Genomic DNA, 18,722 nt, shown 5'->3' on the forward strand with positions numbered 1-18,722 from the left:
CATTCAAAGGGAATTGTTTTTAAAGACTCTTGTTAATTAAAATAACTCAAAAAACCTTTGCAGACGAACTTGTAATGGAAGACAGAACCATTTTAAAAATACTGAAGCAAGGCTAATGTAGGAGGTGACAAAATATGACACGATATGGAGAATTGATCCAACCAAATATCAAGTTAGTGATCATCATTGGAAGGTACATGCAAAAGCCATGAAAATATACCAAACTTGCACATTGTGGCATCACTTCAGAAGTCCTCACATTTTTGAAATAAAAGAAAGAAACCCAAAATAAACAAAAGAAACACCATTACAAATTACCTACCACCTGTCCTGGCCAGCCATTTAATTTAATGTCTAAATTAATGCACATGAATTCAGAGTGCAGGCAATTAGTATTTCAAATGCAAGTTTATAATTTCTGCCAGCCCAGAAGGGAAAAAAAACCCAAAACAACACAAAAATATAACCATGTTGCATGATGATAAATCTAGACAGAAGGTGGTAGGTTCAAAATCATGACTGGCATGACAATTGCAGGATATCCAGGAGAAATTAGAGAACCAAGGTGAACTACCTGAAAAGGACTGGGAATAGCCAGATAAGAACCGGGAATAAACAGTTACTCTTGTTTCAGTGCCCAGCGGAAGCAGCCATGCAATGGTGCATTAAAGAGCTGACCAAGACCAGAACACCAGTGTACACCAAGACATTGTGTTTGGACACCCACTTAATTCACTGATTTGTAAAAAATAAGAATATGGTGCCATAGATCACAGAGCTTTGGAACAGAGCAGACAGTATTTCTTCCAAGGAAGTATGTCAATGTCATCATAAACTCTCAGATAACCTAAACACAAGGCAGAGTTTAACAGCAAGTTAAAATGCATCTTGTTACTTGGCTTTTCAGACGGACACGAATCTATTAATCTAAAAAATCCTTGAGTCTCCCCATTCTTTCACAAGAGGCAAGAGATGCACTCCCAATACATGTTTCACATTTACACAGCTGTCTAGCTGGTAATGAAAGCATCCACTTCACGTAGAACAGGCACCTTGATCTCAGAGCTGTTTTTGCTATAAAATTACTTTTTAAATTACTAGGCTGTCAGTAACAAAGGCTACTTTTTTTTTTTCCTGTAAAAAGAGAATTGGAATTACATGCACACAAACGGCTTCAATTTACTAGCAGGAGTCAGCTGCTAATTTGTATGATCCAGACTAAAAGGTGGATGAGTAACAGCTCTCTTACCCATAAGCTCCTCTTGCTCTTCATCACATTATCAGTTTTGAAATTTCCACATTCACTTAGAAAGAGCGATTGACTCAATACTGGAACACCACCACTTATCTTTAGTTGCTTCACAGCATCTAAAAAGGCTTAGAATCCACTCTCTGTATAACAAACCTTTATTCAGAAACAGGTAATACATTATCTTCTCCAATCCCTAATGTTTCCTCCCCCTCCCTCCCCCTTTTTTTTTTTAATTGAAACACATGTATTTGGTGGGCAATCTAAAAAAGGAGAACAATAGCTGTCTTAGGTCCCCTCCCCTACCAACATCTGCTGTTCACATGAAGCACCCCACCAATCAAGGTGTCACTGCCCTTCAAACCAAAGAGAGTACTCCAGAAAAACAAGTCCTGCCAAGTCCTTATTATTTCCATGGCTAAAAGGGACACAGTGAGATTAAGGAATGGTCTGCACAAGATAGATAGAAGAAGTAGTTCATACAGAACAAGAAAGCAAAAGAAACATGGGGTTGTCCAAGAAACAGAATCTGGACTTACAGGAGCTACTCAGCAGAGCTGAACAGAATGGATTAGGTTAGTCTCCCAGCTAGTAGGATCAAGTTCAAACCCCAACCCAGTTCTGGAAGTTGCTCTCAGCTTTCCTCTCTTCCAATACAGTCTGAACAAACACAAACGAGTGGAGCTACTGGGACTTTTCAACACCCAAGGCGCCAATGCGGTACAAACAACGGGAAGAACTGGAAGTGCCACCTAGTGGCCTGTCACACGCACTCGCCGGCCCACGCCACGTCCTCGCCGCCCTGCACGGGACTTGCCACTGCTCTCCGGTGCTCCTTACACAGCGCTAACTGCCCGCTGCTCCTAAACCTCTCCCTGAGGCCACACACTGCAGCCATCGTCCTCCAAATCCAGCAGCATAACCGCACAGCAGCCAAACAATGCCCAAATAGCATCTCTCAAAGTTCTCAGACACACGACTTTGTGTGTATTAGGATCTGAAAAGGGTCTCAGGTATTCCTTTCTATAGGAGACTGGCTGAGTTAGAAGGCAAGGAAGAAACTCATGTCTGTGCATCAGCAGGAGGAGGCAATACAATCTAATGGGAGTCAAACAACTGGGTTTCTTCTAGCTCTGAACACAACTGGTTCTTAATTTTTAAGTCCAGAAAGAGCAGAGCAACTGAGCCTGACTCTCCAGAGCAAATATATTCCTTGTACAAATGCCAGAACAACCCTCCAGCACTACCAGGGTTGAAACAGCCCTGCCCACAGCACAATGGCCGGCGCTCCCGCACACACGTCCCTCCTGCCTGATGTCTCTGCTGGCACACTGTGGGCAGCTCAGCTTCTCCTGCTCCTTCTCAACGTCCCAGCTGCTGAGCAGGAAAGCGTCCAACAGCCAGAAGGAATGGTTGTTATGCCACCAAATGCACACAAGTCCTTTCTGGAGGGAGCCCAGCCTGCCTTTGTACCCAGCGCAGCAACTTCAGAAACAACGTGGTGTTTTGCCTGTGGACAATCAAGGGGATGCACCCTTGAGTTAAAGGTCAGTCAGAAGAAAACAGAAGGAGATCACCACTCCTTCCCTCAAAGTCTATGTGCACTTTTAATGGCCACTGGGGGCTTTGGAGTAAAGGATGGAGTTACATGGTATATGCTTGGTAATACATAACTGGCAGAAGGGGAAGGTTATTCTCTTGGGAAAAAAAATCATGGAAGAAAACTCCAACTATGAAAACAGAAAGTACACACACAAGAGGAAACACTATTGTACAGTAAGGTAGCGATCATAGAAAACAAAAAATTTCAGGACAGGCAAATGCAAACAACATCTGCACTCCTGCACTTTCCTCATCCCTCAGCTTATATGAGTTTTCCAGTCCACTGCTTGCTCCCCCCCTCTCAGAGTTTAATTTTGAATTCTGTGGGCTGCACAGAGGCAGAGACCCCTGAGGATTTGAAGAGTGCCTTCAAGATAGTTTCAGGGTCCACTTCAGCTGGGGGATTTGAGGACGCGCTTGCACTTGACCGGCGTGGTTCCCCTTCCTTCTTCACTGAAGGGGTATCACTCAATCGGCTGGAGGATTAAAAAAAAGAATTTAAAAGGCAGTATTTAACCTCTCTTTATGAGAAATAAATTTTAACACTGTGTCTGCATTTACTGTTATCAGTGCTTCCCCCTTACCAACATCAGAGATAAAGGTTTTAAATATGCTTTTCTCACAAGAAAATATCCTCATCTTAGATTATTTTTGAGCCTCAAGGCTGAGAACACTATGTAGTCAAGCTACATTGCACTCCACTCAACACATTGTGCCACAGAAGGAGAGAGAAAGAAAATTCAAGGGACAATAATTCTCAAAATAGAACCTCCAAAAGCATTTGGACCTTTTCCCCACTGAAGGACACTTACAGCAATATAGGCTGGTCTGAGGTGATGACATTCCCATTCATATGAAGATTGCATTTCATTGGTTGACCTATATAAAAACAAAACACAAAATTCATTCTATCAGAAGTGGGGTAAGGCAAGATCCTTGAAACATCACATAACAGTGCAAGCAACAGAGATCAACATGCTGGGAAAACATGAGAAAAAACAGCTGATAATCTTTTGTTGCAGAATCAGAGCAACAGAAGAGCCACTGTAACACTCAGTACCATATGAAGGATCATACTAATTAACGAGTTACACAGTAGTATGAAGCCCTTAGCAGGGACACAAGTATGAAGCCCTTAGCAGGGACACAAGTGAATCTCCCATTCTTAGCTGTCTGCTCCCCATCTGACATCCATAACACGTCATTCACCTAAAGAAAGAAAAAGCACCTATTTCCAGCTAAAAATTAACAGTTCAACAATAATTTCAGTTTAACATGGTTAAAATATAAAATTGCATTATTCAAAGTTTGTGGAGAATCTGATACTATTTTACAAGTCCAACTCAAAATGTTTCTGAGTATACCCTGAAACTACCGCAAATACTAGTTTTACTTGTACTTTGCAAGCAGCTCTGTAAGCAGGTAAAGCCTTCCTAAGGACTTTCTGTGGAAGAGATTTTACAGCGACTTCTGTGAGCCAGAGAGATGTTTGATAAGAGGATCCATGTTTACCCCTGAAAGAATTTTCCACCAAGGTCGTTGACATAGAAACCAAGAAAGAAAGAAGGATAAATAAGAGAAACCTGCAACTGCCTATTCCAATAAGCACTCTGCCTCTTGTGACCAATGAGTAAAGTGTAAACTTATGAGTTTTGTAAGAATGTGTAAAAAGCATGGATGCTATAATAAAAAACAGTTTGAAGTCTTCTGAAAATGGAGTGTGTTGCTTTGAATTGTCTGTCTCAACTGCAACAACTTTCCAGCTCTTGGTACCAAATCAGAAACACAAGGAATTTCATCTGAAAGTTAGAGCAGGACCCTGCCTCCAGTTCTCAACCTTCTTTTTCTAGGAAAATGTGGGTGGGGTTTTTAATTGCATTTAAATAAACTGTGCATATATTCAGCTAGTTACACAGCAATAATTGTCTTCTCTAGCTCTTGAACTGATTTTCTGGTATTTCTCTCTTGCTAGCATATTAACATCTAAGATACTTTTAAACCTTCCACTCAAGTGGAAAAGCCATTCTTGATTTATTTATCCTACATGCAACTCTGGCATCAAACTTACCATCTAAACACCTGTTGTTGTATTTCTTATATGCTGTGATAGCATCTTCTTTCTTCACAAATACTACCTCAGCCACGCCAGGGTGCACCAGCCGGGCTCGCTTCAGAGCGCCACACACACAGAATAACTCCTGAGGGCAGAGAGTCAGTCACGACCATAGTCACATCAAAGGCACCGCATGAGAAGGGTTTACTAGCTTCATCACACCACCCATCCTGCTTATTCAATACCTGACAGGATCTGGACACTTGTCTTACTGTGTTTGTTATGGTATAAGTACTTGGCACTAGTAATAGAGAGCACACGAGCAGGGAAGTTCAAGGCCAGTACCCAGTAATGTTTTTCAGGCACAAAGACCAGATTCATTCTCAGCCCGGTGAGAATGGAAGCCCCTAGATAATTTGGATAGGGGCATAAATTTGGGTAGAAGAATCATTTGGTGTGAACTCTTCTTCTACGTGATGTCAGGTATCTCAAAATACTCTGTGGGATTTTGTCCCATGTTGTTAAGCACACACTTTTAAAAAAAAGTGTAAACAAACTTTTTGTAAAAAAAAAGTGTCCCAAACAATCAGGAACCCTCAAAGTTTTTGCATGGACAGCAAACCCACATCACACCCCTCTTCATTGCATTCACCATAGATCAAGTGATTTGTCAGAAGAGGTAGGACACAGAAAGGAAGTGTCACTCATGCACAGTCTGGCAGTAAGCAACACTCACAACAATATCTTCTTCTGTGACTCGAGGATGCAGATTATTTACGGTCATCTTTGTGCCTTCCAAAGGACTGAACGCCAGCTGCCAACACAAACAAATGCATCACGGAAATATGGCACAAAATACAGCACAGCAGAGAAAGCAATGAAAAGTCTCTAAGGATATGTCTGGGAATGTCTGTACACACACACAAAGGAGAAAGCTAAAGCTAGTAATGGGAAATATCAATGTTTACTAAAGCCCAGCTCATCTGACAGCAAAAAGGAACTTCTTTTCCATGCTAGTTTTTCTCTGAAATAACTTTTCACTCTTATTCTCAAGAATAACATTAACTTAATCAGCATACACAGTACTCTGGTCATGTCCACACTTTTAATAGCCTGTCTCTGTTGTACTCTACACCAGCCAGCAAAGCCCAATACACAGCTCCAGCCTCTCAAGAGCATGCTGAACTCAGCACACCTAGGAACACCTGGTGGGTTACTTGTACCCAACATCAGGCAGTTTGGCAAAGCAATTCCAGGCAGGCTGTCTACAAATTGCCTGGGAGGTCTCATGTGTACATGAAAACGTGTACATTTGGAATAACTCTTTTTTCTCCTTGCTAGCTGGAGTGGACATGCAACATACAATGTATCAAACAGTGTTAAAACACTACTCCTAGGGACATGAAAGCCACCTAGGAGTGTATAAAACAACAACTAACACCTCCCTATAATAGGGATTCCTCCAGGATCATGTGCAGGGAAAGGATGTTTACACAGGTTTCAAATTCTTGGGACACGGACTGCAGTTATCAGAATAACCTTGATGACATCCCAGAACTAATGATGAAAGGCAGGCACAAATGAGCTGCTCACATGTCCAATGAACAAGTTTCAGATGTTTCAGAGACTTCTATAAAGAGCATTTTCCCCTTCCCTGAGCTCACCTCAACAGGTGCTGGCTCTTTTGGAGGCACTTCCTTTGTCACTAAGGTCCGGGACATGTTTGCCAAGGCCTTTGTCCGCATAGGAAGGAGAGTTGCAGGTGGAGCTGTGTATGTATCATTCTGGACCACTTTAGTCAGGGGAACAGTCTTGGACAGAGAGAATTTATTGCTGCTCAGACCAGTCTACAGGAAGAAAAAAGAAAGTATCTCAGAGCTACAGCCTACAAAACCCATCACTTTTCTTCAAGCACCACCACCAGAGTATTAATAGTATGCACTGCATGTCCTTCCCAGTGTCAAAACCACTACACAGTGCTGGAGACTTTCAAAAGGCTCAGAGAAAAAAAATCAGTGCAGGTTTCTGGGCATAAACATAAAAAGGTATGCTTATCCAGAAAGAGCACTTCCCTTATAAGCACTTTTTGGTTTCATACTTTTCATAAACAAACTTTAACAATGTGATCTGAATTTGAAAAGCTCCTTTCATCCGCAGACTTTCAAGTACTTTTATAAAGAGTTCACAAAGATTGCTCATTAACAGTAAGACTGAGAATCCACAGAACAAACAGCAGTAATTCCTCAGAATCACCAAGGTAGGGCACACAAACACATGGAACTTAGGCTGAAATATCTGAATTTAAAGCCAGACTAAAACTTGTGCTTGGAAGCTGCTGTGAACACTGGAAAGAACAAATTTACCCCTGAAAAAAAAACAAACCCACTCAAAAAACCTTAATAAGATTATCTGAGAATCACAAATAGCCAGAAGCTCCATTCTGAATACCCACACAAGGAAATAAATTCCTGGGGTAATCACTGTACTACAATGCCTGCATGATGGTAAAACCACATGAATTTGCTTTTCCAAGACCAGAGAATAACTTAGCCCAAACCTGTGCCCAACTCCCACGTCTGAAGCAGGGTTAACTTCAAGCACACATTAGGGCTGGCAAGGACCTTATCCAGCTAAGCACTGAATATTCAAGAATGATGACTGCACAACCTCTCTTGGTCCCTGTGCCAGATGCTGATCAATACTGTGAGAATTTCACCAAATAAAATTTCTTTTGCTGCAGCAGATTTAATGGTTTGTCCTCTCTGTGATCACTCCTGAAAAGAACCTGGGTTTTGACTTTTCCAGGCAGTGAGAGTGGACTCACTCTCACTGTAGATCTTGCTATAGCCTTCTCAGACTTGAGACACTACTCTCTCACACTCTCCTCATGCATAAAATGGTGCAGCCCTCTGACCACCCTGTTAACTGGTTCCAGTCAAGTCTTTCTTGTATTGCAGAGCCCCAAGACAGGCGCAGAATTCTGGATACATTCTCAAAATGTCAAACAGGAATAATTATCTTCCTTGATTAATTATCTAAAGTTGGCCTTTGTTTCTGGAAGGATGCACCACTCGCTCATTCTTAGCAGATCACACAGGAGAACCCCTAGGCTCCTTCCTACAGAGCTGCTGCTGCTTTCACCAGTCAGTTCTCAGTTTAAGCAGCAGAGGGCCATTCCATGCTAAAAGCAGGACCTTACATTTGTCTGTACTGAAATTCCATCTTCTCTAGAGCAACAGTCCTCCCCAACAAGATGCCTACTACGATTTTTGCACGGCAAGAGATTTCCTGCTTTGATGCCCAGTCTCCAGCAGCAGAAAGCTTCCTTTGCTGGTTTACTCAAACAGTAACAAAACCGGTTCGATGCACTTCCTCAACAAGAAAGAGCCAGGATACAACAATCTGCCAGCAGGGCAGAAAACACACATTCTAGCTGCTGAGAGCCCATAAAACCAGTTACCCTAAAAGAACTCTTGTTCCAAAAATAACAGTAGAAGCATTGGCACAAAGGAAGGGTGGGGTGAAGACCAAATATTTGAGGAGAAAACTTCATTTACAGACTTTAAAAGAACTGTCTGATAAGCAAGTCCTGTAAAGACACAGTCTCTGTGTCCATGCAATGTGAGCACGGCATGGTGGAGACTGCCCAGATGACCCCTTACCGAGTTGTGCAGGAAACTGTTTGTGGTGGTGATTTTCATCTGTTTGCTAGGAAGGGGAGAGACACTTTCCTCATCATCTTCTGTGTCATACAGACCCTGAAGTGAAGAAGGCAATAGTTTACATGCAGGCAGACTTCATTGAGACATTTCAAAAATAGGGAGTTCTCTCCTGCCTTCAACCATCTTCAGCTAATAAACATTCACACTGCATTTTAGTTTCAGGTATACAAGTCCATGTCAAAACATCAGCATGAAAACTATGGGACTTTCTTTCCAAAAACATCACAGTAAAACTGTTTCCCTAGATATACTGAAATCACATACAGATCCCTCTTCTCCTGGACCTCATTAGGACTGTTGAAGCTACATTATTGGAATAGATCCTCAGTGTCTTATATTTTAGCACCCTCCTACCTTTACAGTTGACACCTGTGCATGTGATTTTTAAATTAGTTTGGGGGTGTGAGGTGGAGTTTCTTTTTGTTTGTTTGGGGTTTTTCATTGTTTTTTTTCAACTAAACAAGTGCCTGCTGAATACATCTAAACAGAACATTCCTTTTGAATAGCCTGCTTTCCTTACCACAGGACATATCCATCTGGCCCTAGAAAACACTGCACTAAGAGCTTTACTGAATGAATAATTCATTTTCCAGTTCAGCTTAACACTCATAGCCTTGCCATAAAATACTGAGGTGAGCTCCTACACAAGCATTTTTTTCGTTGACTCTAAATAACGTTAAGAAAAAGTCTAGACACAAATAGCAGTGCCCAAAACATAAGAAATCACAACTGCAAACAGCTTCCCATTAATTCACTAAAAAGGTAAAGAAAACTGGAGGGATTAGCAATGAGAGCTTGCAAAATCAGTGGGGTTGTCCTTAGTCAGCAAGATTCTGGTTTACAAACAAGGAAGTTGTTCCAGTGACAGAAATGCTATGAAGGAATAAAACCTGAAAATGGCCAGAGAACAGAGGAGAATTGTGCAGAAAATAAAAGAGCTGGAAAAAACACTAGGGAGCAGGACAATGGACTTGAGCTTGAGACAAAATGAAATGGATTCCACGTTTACAGTGATAAGGTCAGAATAATGAAGACACTTCCTTAAACAACAGCATCTGGGATAGGTGATGGTAGCAGGCCAGCATAAAGGTAACATACAAGTAACATACACAAATAGCTAAAATTATGATAATCATGGCAAAAAAGTCACCTGACATGATATTGTAAATGTCAGTTTTCCGGTATTTCATGCAATACTTTGTGTATACACACACAATAATATAAGTAATAAAAATATCCAATTCCTCTCTGAAAGCACCCAAGGTAGTAGGGTGGCTGAATGGCTGGGGGCTGTGGCAAAATCCATTAAAACTGATCCCAGAAAGACAATACCCTAAGGTCTTTCTCAAAATCTGCTTGATAAGGGCTATGGGAACTCTGGAAGTACATCAGAATACTAGGTAACATCACTCCCTATCAGGATTCCAGCAGTGGCCCTTCCCACCTCACTGCAGCACATCTGACCATGTACAGTCACATCCTCTCTCTGAAGAGGCTGGCAGCATGGTGAATCAAAACAGCCAACAACTTGATCTGATGTGATGTCATAAGAAATTTATACAAAAATATCAGAGCTAGAGGTCAGCCTCTAGGGAAAAAATATACCACTTGCATAGAGATAAAACTGGGAATATCTACTTCTCATTCCTGTATCTCATTCAGATAAAACACTAGGAATCAAGAGAAATGATACTAAATGAAAACCTCAATTACCATGAAACTATTCTAACCACACAAGACACGGAAGCTAAGCTGATGGAGAACTTTCAAATGTTCGTCTCTCCTACTTAGGAGTTTTCTTTGCACCTGCCAATGTTTATGGACAGATTTTCTTCCCTGTTAAAGGTAACAAAGAGTACAGAGCAGGTACACACCTGTTTATGTGTATGGTTGTTCACCACATTGATCCTCATTCCTGCTGGATGAGAGTGTCCAGGAACTGGAGCCTTCTGCTACAGTTAGAGATAAAGAACCAAAGCATTAAGCATTACAGTCCATCAGGTTCAGAAGATCAAAGCTTTAGCTGAATACCCTGAGATCACTTATATAAAACTTACCTTCCCTGCTTTGAAATATATTACCACAACATGCTCCTGGGTAACACCTGTATTTCCTGTGATATGTTCAATATGAGATGGCTTCACTTAAATTAAAATCTAAGACCACATGAAGAAATGGATTCAAATTAGTTAGGGTTTAGTCCAAGATTGCTGGGAAGGGAAGTTAACTTCAGTCCTATCAGGACTATTAGATCTACATTTCTGCCAATACAAAACCATGAATGGGCTAAGTCAGAAAGGAATTGTGTCTTCTTTCATGCTATAGGTAATTAAACATGCATATCTCCATCAAGCAAAAGGAGAAGTATTCACTGTCACTTAGCACTAAAGCTGGAATAAGCTGTAGTGGAATAAAATGCTGCACAGGGTAGTGTGCAGCCCATTAGACCATGAAACAGGGAAAAAATAGTCCACACAGGTAATAAAATCTTCAGATTAGCATTTTCTCTAGACTGCAACTTATAGTATAGCACCTCATGTTTCAATCTGCTAATCAAAGAAACAAGGATAGCCATCCTACAGAAACACCAGCAGACCTACTGTAATTTTTTTGGTTTCAAAGATTTTTCCTTGCTTCATGATAAACAAGACCTCAGGACAGCACATTTAGAGCTGTGTGCCGTACCTTCAATCAAGACACACTAGTTTGATTCCACTTCCACGTTTGGGAAGATAGGAGGGTCAGGGGCAATTTGGAATTTCAGTACAAATATTTAAAAAATCTTTTAGATAATTGCTTATGTGCAAGGTTCTGTCTACACTCTGAATCACCATGATACCCTATGTATAAATATATATGTTCCCTTGCACTATGTTGTCTAGCAAACAGAAAATACTATTGGTCAAAACAAGTCAAACAAAAACCCACAAAACACCAGGTCAGAACAAACAGCTACTGCACCAAGTTAAAGTAGTAGAAACTACTTTAACTCCTAGAAACTTTGTAGAAGATGTTCAATTCCTCATGGCTGATGCTGGTGATTTGGCTGAGAAGGACAGCAAGAGTACTGATCACCCTCCTAATTAACAACTGCTGAACAGACTGCTCTATTGCTCTGCCACTAGCCCTTCTTACTGTCTGAAGAGCCCTTTCTCCTTCTTACATCAGCCTGGCAGGAAACCTGCAGACTAGTGGGAAAATTCCTAGGCCCATTTGCAGAAGTAACATGTTTGACGTTTCTCTTCAGCAAAACCCACAGCTGAACAGAAAGCAGACTCATCTAGGCTTTCAAAGTGGTGACAATAGATTCCTGGGTATGAGTGAGCACACTGCTGATTTTTGGGAGACTGAAAACGAAAGAGGTAGACTAGGAACTTCAGTTACATGCTTGTAGAGGTAAGGAGCAAAACCACTCAAACAACAATCCCAACAGTCTGGAAATTTCTCTTCTGACTCTACACATTGTATCTAACAGACACAGCTCAAGAGCAGTAGTTTCTCAGAGAAGCTGGCTAAGAATCAAGTTGCCACGCACACAGCAAAGTGAAATCAGAAAACTGGCCCAGGAAATCAGCAGGTCAGGGTGATCAACTGATTATAATACAATTGAAATAAATCTTGAACCTCAGCAGGAATGCTTCATGTGATCAGGCAAATCCCTGGAAACCAGACAAGTATAAAAAGAGAAAATTGTAGAACGGCTCATTGAATTTTAAATTTTCTTAGATACAAACACAGCTGCATATTCTAAACTGCTATTCCACCCCTAGGATAAACCAGTTATCTGTACAGGACAATCCACAACATCAGACTTGCAAAGAGGGGCAGTATAAGAATGACAAAAAATCTGCATAATTTTGTTTGCATTCAGGCAGGAAAGAGACTACTTAACCATTCAAGACATCTCTTTTAATGCTGACAGGAGCTCTCCCTTAGTCTTTTTGGGCCCAAAATTAAAACGAAAATTTAAATGAGAGGTGTGATTCTACAAAAAGTCCCAAGCAGCTGCAAGGACACACAAAAGGATCAGAATCCCACCCCATGGGCTGGAATGAACTGTATCATCCTTGCTTCTATTGTAACCATATGAACATACTGAAGTATTATCATGTCTACTGCACTGCTGTAGAGTAACTGAGGGGCTCAGAGGTGACTCATTCACCTACTTGAATAGTTTTGGTGATTTTCACGGCTGGATTTACTGTCCCCATAGCTGGGCTGATAGCAGCTGGAGTGCTCCTTTTTAAGCTGATCTTTTCTCTGGCATCCACCACTTTGGTCACCTTTTCAGCAGCGACACTTTGCTGCTTACGGGAATTCAACATCTCCCGAGCATCCTGAACCTTCCCTTTGATTTTGAAGCGAGCGTCCTTTTGAACCAGTTTTTCTCGGGCATCTTTCATCCCCAGTTTGTGCCTGGCATCAGTGAGTCCTATCTTCTGTCGGGCATCAAAAGTCTGCTGGAAGCTCACAGCTGGTGATGGTCTATTCAGAAGATTTTGCTGGATCCCAATGCGAGATCTTACACCTCCAAACACTGGCCTTGTGTTAAGTCTGAGGGGGGGAAAAAAAAGAAAAAAAAAGAAAGTTTCAGGCATTATGTGTCAATACAGTGTCAATGAAAGTATTTGTGTTGCTGCAAACAAAAGTTCGTTATTACTGCACAAAAATCCACTCCAGTTGGACATCCAAATACAACAGTAGAACTCCTAAGCTCTTTTATGCTGGATTTTTTTTCCTACATAATCAGCTAAGGAACTTATTTCCAAAATCCATCCTTCAGCTCACATTTACAAACTAAAGGGTCTGACTTCAGCTGTGCTAAGTACATACTACATTTACAAAAAATTCAACAACTCAGATACTTTGGGGCAACCTTTGAAGACAAAGAGGAACAGGAACAGACTTTCCAGCTTTAGGAGTGAACAGGTCTGCTAAAGCATCTTCCGTAATTCACTAATACATCCTGATATGAAGGAAACATGCAACTACACATGAATTCAAGAATTCTGGGCAGCAAGTTCAGATTTGTGGGAGCACAGCAACTCAAATTTTAGTATGTACAAGCACCAGTAACAATCTTAGTTCAAAGCCACCAGTTTCAAGGTTGATTAGCTTCCAGCAAGAATAGTCGTTAGTCAAATTACTTTTTAACGTGACTGCCTCTTCTTTAATCTAATAAAAGAACTACTGCACTTATGGCCTTTACTTTTTAAGTATATCATTATTACAATACTGAGCACAGAAAGACAACAGCCCACAAAAATGACAGCATTTGTACTTGTAGACAAGTATTCCTAAAAAGCAGCACAATACAGGATGAAAGCTAGAACTACCTTCTTGTTACAGGTCTGATATACTTTTTCAAAACCTGCCAAAAGAACAAAAAAATTTTATCTAATTTCTTAATGGAGTTCCTCTGATGAGTATTTTTAAAGTTTTTTCTTTTTCACTGGGTTTCTTCATATTAAAAAAAAAGAGACAAAGTAGAAAGAGAGAGAAAAAATATTCCTGCTGTTGACTTTTTAAAAGTCAAAATATAGGGCTACAAAGTTAATCTGCTTTCAGAAATGTGTTGTCCAGAATTACAAAGTCTAAAAGTAGATACCTGGAATTTGTAGTCATAATCAAAAGGTTAGTATCACAAAACCAAATTATGATGCTATTTCAATTCTTCATGTACCCTTATATTAGTATTTCCTGATCTAACTCCACAACCTTCACATTATTTACAGCCATGTATTTTCAATGGAGAGATCTTTAAAAAAAACCCCAACCAACTGAGAGATGAAAGACTTAACCTCTGCTTCTGCCTCTTTCATTCTTGTGTCTAAATGTCTGGAAAGCTGGGACTGGAATCCCATTTTATTACCTAAGAGTCCTATAGCTGCTCTCTCCTACAGCCAAAGCAAAACAGCTAGAAGAAACAGGAGGATTATTAAGACCATCTATGAAAATAAACCCAGAACACAAGAACGTAACAATACCATAAAGCAACAGAGACAGAGCAAGACTTTCCTTGCAATTTTAAAAAACATTTATTTAGCCATGTTGGAAGCATTCAGCTGGAGTGCTGCAAAGGGCTGGATGAGTGGTTCATGAGAGAGGCCAGAGTAAAACCAGAAATGTATGTGTCAACATTTAAACTAGAATTAGTTAAGACTGTTGATAACAAAACCCAACGAAATAGGTTAAGAAACTGAACCGAAGATTACACCATTTCTGGTGTCTTTACCCTAATAAGCAACTCTCTTTCACAGGTAACTGCTTACCCTACAAGAGCATTAACTGCTTAGCTATTTGTGCCACAGCACCTGAAATAAAAGCGGATCTCAAAAATCTAATTCACTTTCCAGGATACCAAGCTCTGGCTGGAATATGTTATGGACCAGCACATTTTATTAGTGAAATTTTTTCTTTTATTTCATCTAGACTACTGAATAGCATGGATGTAATGATTTAACTTTATTCAGTTTATCCAGACTTCACAAAGCCAAGTTTGCTACCTCAGGAATTTATAAAGTGAGCTCAACACAACATACAAGAAGAGTGTGGGGCACAACAATTCTTACAGTGCTGCAGAGGGATTATTGCTCAGCAAAAAAAAAAAGCAGGAAAAATTCCTGAAAGAAATGAGAGTTAAGGAGGGATTTGAAAAGGGATAAAGGAGGTACTTGGGGCATAGTCAGCAGACTAAGACTCTTCCAAATATGCAGGATAACACGAATGAAAGTGCAAAGCCAAGGCTTTGTCTAGACTAGGATTTAAATATGTTTGAATGTTTTGGTAGTATATGTTAGAAGATAACTTTCGGAATATTACTCTAGACATGTAAATGTATACACATTCAGAGTCAAAAACGAAGACTAATAAATTAAAAAAAAACAAAACAAAAAACAGAAGGGAACAAACCAACACAACAAGAGCACATTGAGCTAACAGAGATGGGGGACAAGTTCTTCAGAAGCATTAAGAGACTATGGCAAAAGGGAAAATGAAAAGCTACCGAAGGAGAACCCAAGTAAGAACTGCCAACTGTGGAAGTAAATGGCCCAGCCTACACTGGAGACATCTTCCATGCAAAGAAATAACCTGACCTTGCAGCTCCGATCTGCAACATGCTCCACGTCCTCTCAGCCACTGCAAGCAATCGGTCGGAGCCCCACTAACTACGCCGGAGGGACGGCACCTTCCGAGAGCCGGGCAGCGCTGCGGCCCGAGCCCAGCAGCCCCGCCCGCGCGGGTGCCCGGCGGCTCCGGTCGGTTACGGCTCCCCAGTCAGCAGCAGCCCTCCCACGGCTCTCCCACAAAGCACCGAGCCGCGCCCGGGAGCGCGAGGGCACCGGGCACCGCGGGCACCGCCTGGGTAACACCTGCGGCCCGACTACCGGCGGGGTTCGGGGCGCCCACCCCGTTACAGGGAGCAGCGCTGGGTTAATGGACGGGGACAAGCAAAAGGCAAGTCGGAAGGTTCAGTGAGACAAGGGACGGCGCCAGGAGTCCCAAAAAGACCGAGAGGGGATGGGCCGCTGAGCGCTCCTGCCCCACCGGGGCAGCGCCAGGCACAGGGGCCGAGATGGGGGCCCGACCCCCGCCTCGGCCCTGAGTGACGGCCGCCGCCGCCAATCGCCTGGCAGAGCGGTCCCGCAGGCCCGCAGCTCAGCCAATGGGAACGCGAGGGCGGGAGCAGGGCCGGGCCGCGCCAAGACAGCTGCGGCCCGTAGCCCCCGGAGCGGAGCCATCCGAAAGGACACTCGAAGAGCGGCCGGGGGCCGCCGGCCCGAGGCGCTGCGTCGCCGTGCCAACCTCTCACCTCCCCTTCACCGTCACACCGCGTTTCCGTATGAGCTCGTCCAGAGACAAGTCCGCCATCTTGTCGTGGCCCCAACGATGAGACGCAGCGAGCGAGTCCCGGAAGTGACACCGCACGATTTCCGCTCCTCGCCCCGCCCCCAGAAGTACGGCGGGCACTGCCGGGCTCCGCCCGCTGCGCCGGGGCGCCCCACAACTCCCCGCGGCCGCCGAGTCTGTCATTTGCATACGGCACGGCACGTCGCGGCTCGGTTCGGCCCGCGGCAGTGGTTCCGCGGCGCGCAAGGGGACAAGAACCGAGCGCAGTGTTGAGGGCACTACAGGCCACCCAGAAGCCACGTCGGGCGGCGCTCGCCCTGACCTGTGGAGTTAGTGCAGAGCACTGTCCCAGCGGCGCGGCGAGACTTAGGTCATGCCTTAAACTTATGAGTAAGGAAAATAACGACCCGGGGTGACGCCCGGGTCCTCACTCCGAATGTGAGAGGAATTTTTGCGCGGGTACAGGTCGCCCCTGGGTGCCCCGCTTACTTCGCGGGATGCCCGGGTGCCGTGATCTGCCCGACCTCCATGGCGCTCGTGCCAAGGATAGAATTGCCGCGACCGGGGTGCCTCGGGTGGCGGGACAGCGCCAGCGCCTCACGAGGGCGCATCGCACTCAGAAATTCCAATCGGCCTGAAGAACAGAAATGGGTTAACTTGCGCTGTTCTTTTGTCGCTCTGTTCGCTGAGGTGCCTTAAGGGTCTCCACGAGGCTTAATACAATAAACCACCAACCCAGCCTAATAAATACTTCATGTGTCTGCAGGAAGCAATTCCTTTTCTGTCCTTCTGAGGGAGCAATTACACCGTTTAAAATCAAGCTAAGAGTGAAAGGGAAATGGTGCCTTGTGCAGCTCGGGCAGCGGTGAGCTCCCGGGGTCCTGCCCTGTCATAACCTGCGCGACTGCGGCTCTGGGTTTCGCTGCGGGCCCTAGTGCTGCTGGTCCTCCCTCAAAACGCCCTTTTGCAGCACGTCACAGCCATAGATGCTCCAAAACGCAGCTTTGCTCCCGCCCGCAGCTCTGTCACGAGGTTCACTTGTGACCCCTTCTCCTGCCCGCTGTTCCCGTTCTGCCCTTTACCCAGCACGGAATCCTGAGCTGCAGTAGCCCTGGGGCTTTGCCGTGCGTGCTGCAGCACCCATCGTGTTGCTGTGGAACTTGCGGCCCAAACACATTCCATGAGATCCAGGGGGAAGCTCCTGGACTCCAACAGTGCGGGAGCTGCCAGGGAGGGCTGGGGACCATCACAGAGGAGATGTACGCAGCTGATTCAGCTGCTCACAGCCACACAGGCTCAGGCCCCCACAGCACTGATTTCCTCTCAGGAGGCCTTTGTGAGCCTGAAGCCATACCAGCGGTGATGCCAGGTCCCTGCTTGGTTGTGCACTGGTGCTTGATCCAGCTCCAGGGTGGCACACGGCTGCAGTGCTACAAAGGAATACACAAAATACAGCCCTTTTTGTGCTACCTTTCTGCAGCTGTTGAGGTACTTGATCAAACTGAGGCAATGGGGTGGGTAATGTGTGATATTTGTTTTGCTGTTGCAAAACCAACAGGCAATGTTTGTTTAAGCAAATTCATTTGACTTTAAGAGCAGCCCAAGTGGTTCCAGACTAGAGGGCCACCTAGCCAGTATCCTGTTTCCAGCCTGCAAGGACTCTTGTGCAGGTGGCTTCCAGACACGCCACCAACCTTAGTGCTCTTTGTGCAGCCACGATTCCTTCAGGCAGTACTTCCAGTCTCTGCTTCTTCTTCATCCTCCTGTTTGTTTTACTTCCATCAGCCTAGTTCTTGCAACTGAAGCTGAAGAGGGTGTGTGTACCTGCCACCCACCCTCTCTTCCACCTGTGATCCCTGAAATCCTCTTTTGTCCAGGTGAAGAATTCCAGGCCTGCTCAGACATTCCTACGGGTGAAGGTGAAGCTCCCTTCCCTCTGCAGGCTTCCACCTTCCCATGTTAAGTCTCTGTGGGAGGCTGATTGGGGGGCATGAGTCATGGTGTTGCAAGAAAGGGAGGGTTTAAACATCAAGATTGTCCTCTCTCTTCCTTTTTCTGACTGTTTTGCTCTTCCTGTTAGACACAAGCTGTAGCTCAGTTTTTTTCATGGTTTCTTCTCTGAGCTGTGTATAGGAAGTCGAGTATTTGTTCCAGGAAGGGCCTGGGCCCCTGCTTCCTTCCTTGTGGCTGGGAAAGAGATAAATGTGTAAGCAGCAACAAAGAGATCTCCCTGACTGTAGGGATC

The 18,722-nt window shown here is 43.7% G+C and overlaps 1 protein-coding gene and 1 non-coding gene across 5 annotated transcripts; one reads left to right on the top strand and one right to left on the bottom strand.

Moving 5' to 3' along the window:
• Positions 1-13: 13 nt before the first annotated feature.
• On the bottom strand, positions 14-16,557 carry POLDIP3 (DNA polymerase delta interacting protein 3). Of its 4 annotated transcripts, none has more exons than XM_066550991.1 (9): positions 16,440-16,557; positions 12,793-13,180; positions 10,501-10,575; positions 8,567-8,662; positions 6,569-6,751; positions 5,641-5,718; positions 4,920-5,049; positions 3,664-3,730; positions 14-3,327 (listed from the first exon to the last, which is right to left on the bottom strand). In XM_066550991.1, the coding sequence occupies exons 1-9, from the start codon at positions 16,496-16,498 to the stop codon at positions 3,153-3,155; spliced, it is 1,251 nt and encodes a 416-aa protein (XP_066407088.1). In that variant the 5' UTR covers positions 16,499-16,557; the 3' UTR covers positions 14-3,152. The 4 variants fall into 4 exon arrangements, with proteins under 4 accessions (XP_066407088.1, XP_066407087.1, XP_066407090.1 ...); XM_066550990.1 differs by having other exon boundaries at positions 10,501-10,578; XM_066550993.1 differs by having other exon boundaries at positions 10,501-10,578; positions 16,433-16,517.
• Positions 16,558-16,850: 293 nt separating this feature from the next.
• On the top strand, positions 16,851-16,999 carry LOC136557389 (U12 minor spliceosomal RNA). Its single transcript, XR_010783762.1, has one exon. It is a non-coding gene; the product is annotated as a U12 minor spliceosomal RNA (small nuclear RNA).
• Positions 17,000-18,722: the final 1,723 nt, after the last annotated feature.

Source organism: Molothrus aeneus, chromosome 5 (genome assembly GCF_037042795.1).
Source record: "Molothrus aeneus isolate 106 chromosome 5, BPBGC_Maene_1.0, whole genome shotgun sequence".
Taxonomy (NCBI): domain Eukaryota; kingdom Metazoa; phylum Chordata; class Aves; order Passeriformes; family Icteridae; genus Molothrus; species Molothrus aeneus.

Excerpts from the sequence above, each read along its gene's own strand:
- POLDIP3 (XM_066550990.1), bottom strand. The coding sequence starts at position 16,498 with ATGGCGGACTTGTCTCTGGACGAGCTCATACGGAAACGCGGTGTGACG. Across the intron at positions 13,181-16,439 it reads GGTGTGACGGTGAAGGGGAG|ACTTAACACAAGGCCAGTGT; the intron begins GTGAGAGGTTGG and ends TCCCCCCCTCAG. Across the intron at positions 5,050-5,640 it reads TCACAGAAGAAGATATTGTT|GAGTTATTCTGTGTGTGTGG; the intron begins GTGAGTGTTGCT and ends CTCTGCCCTCAG.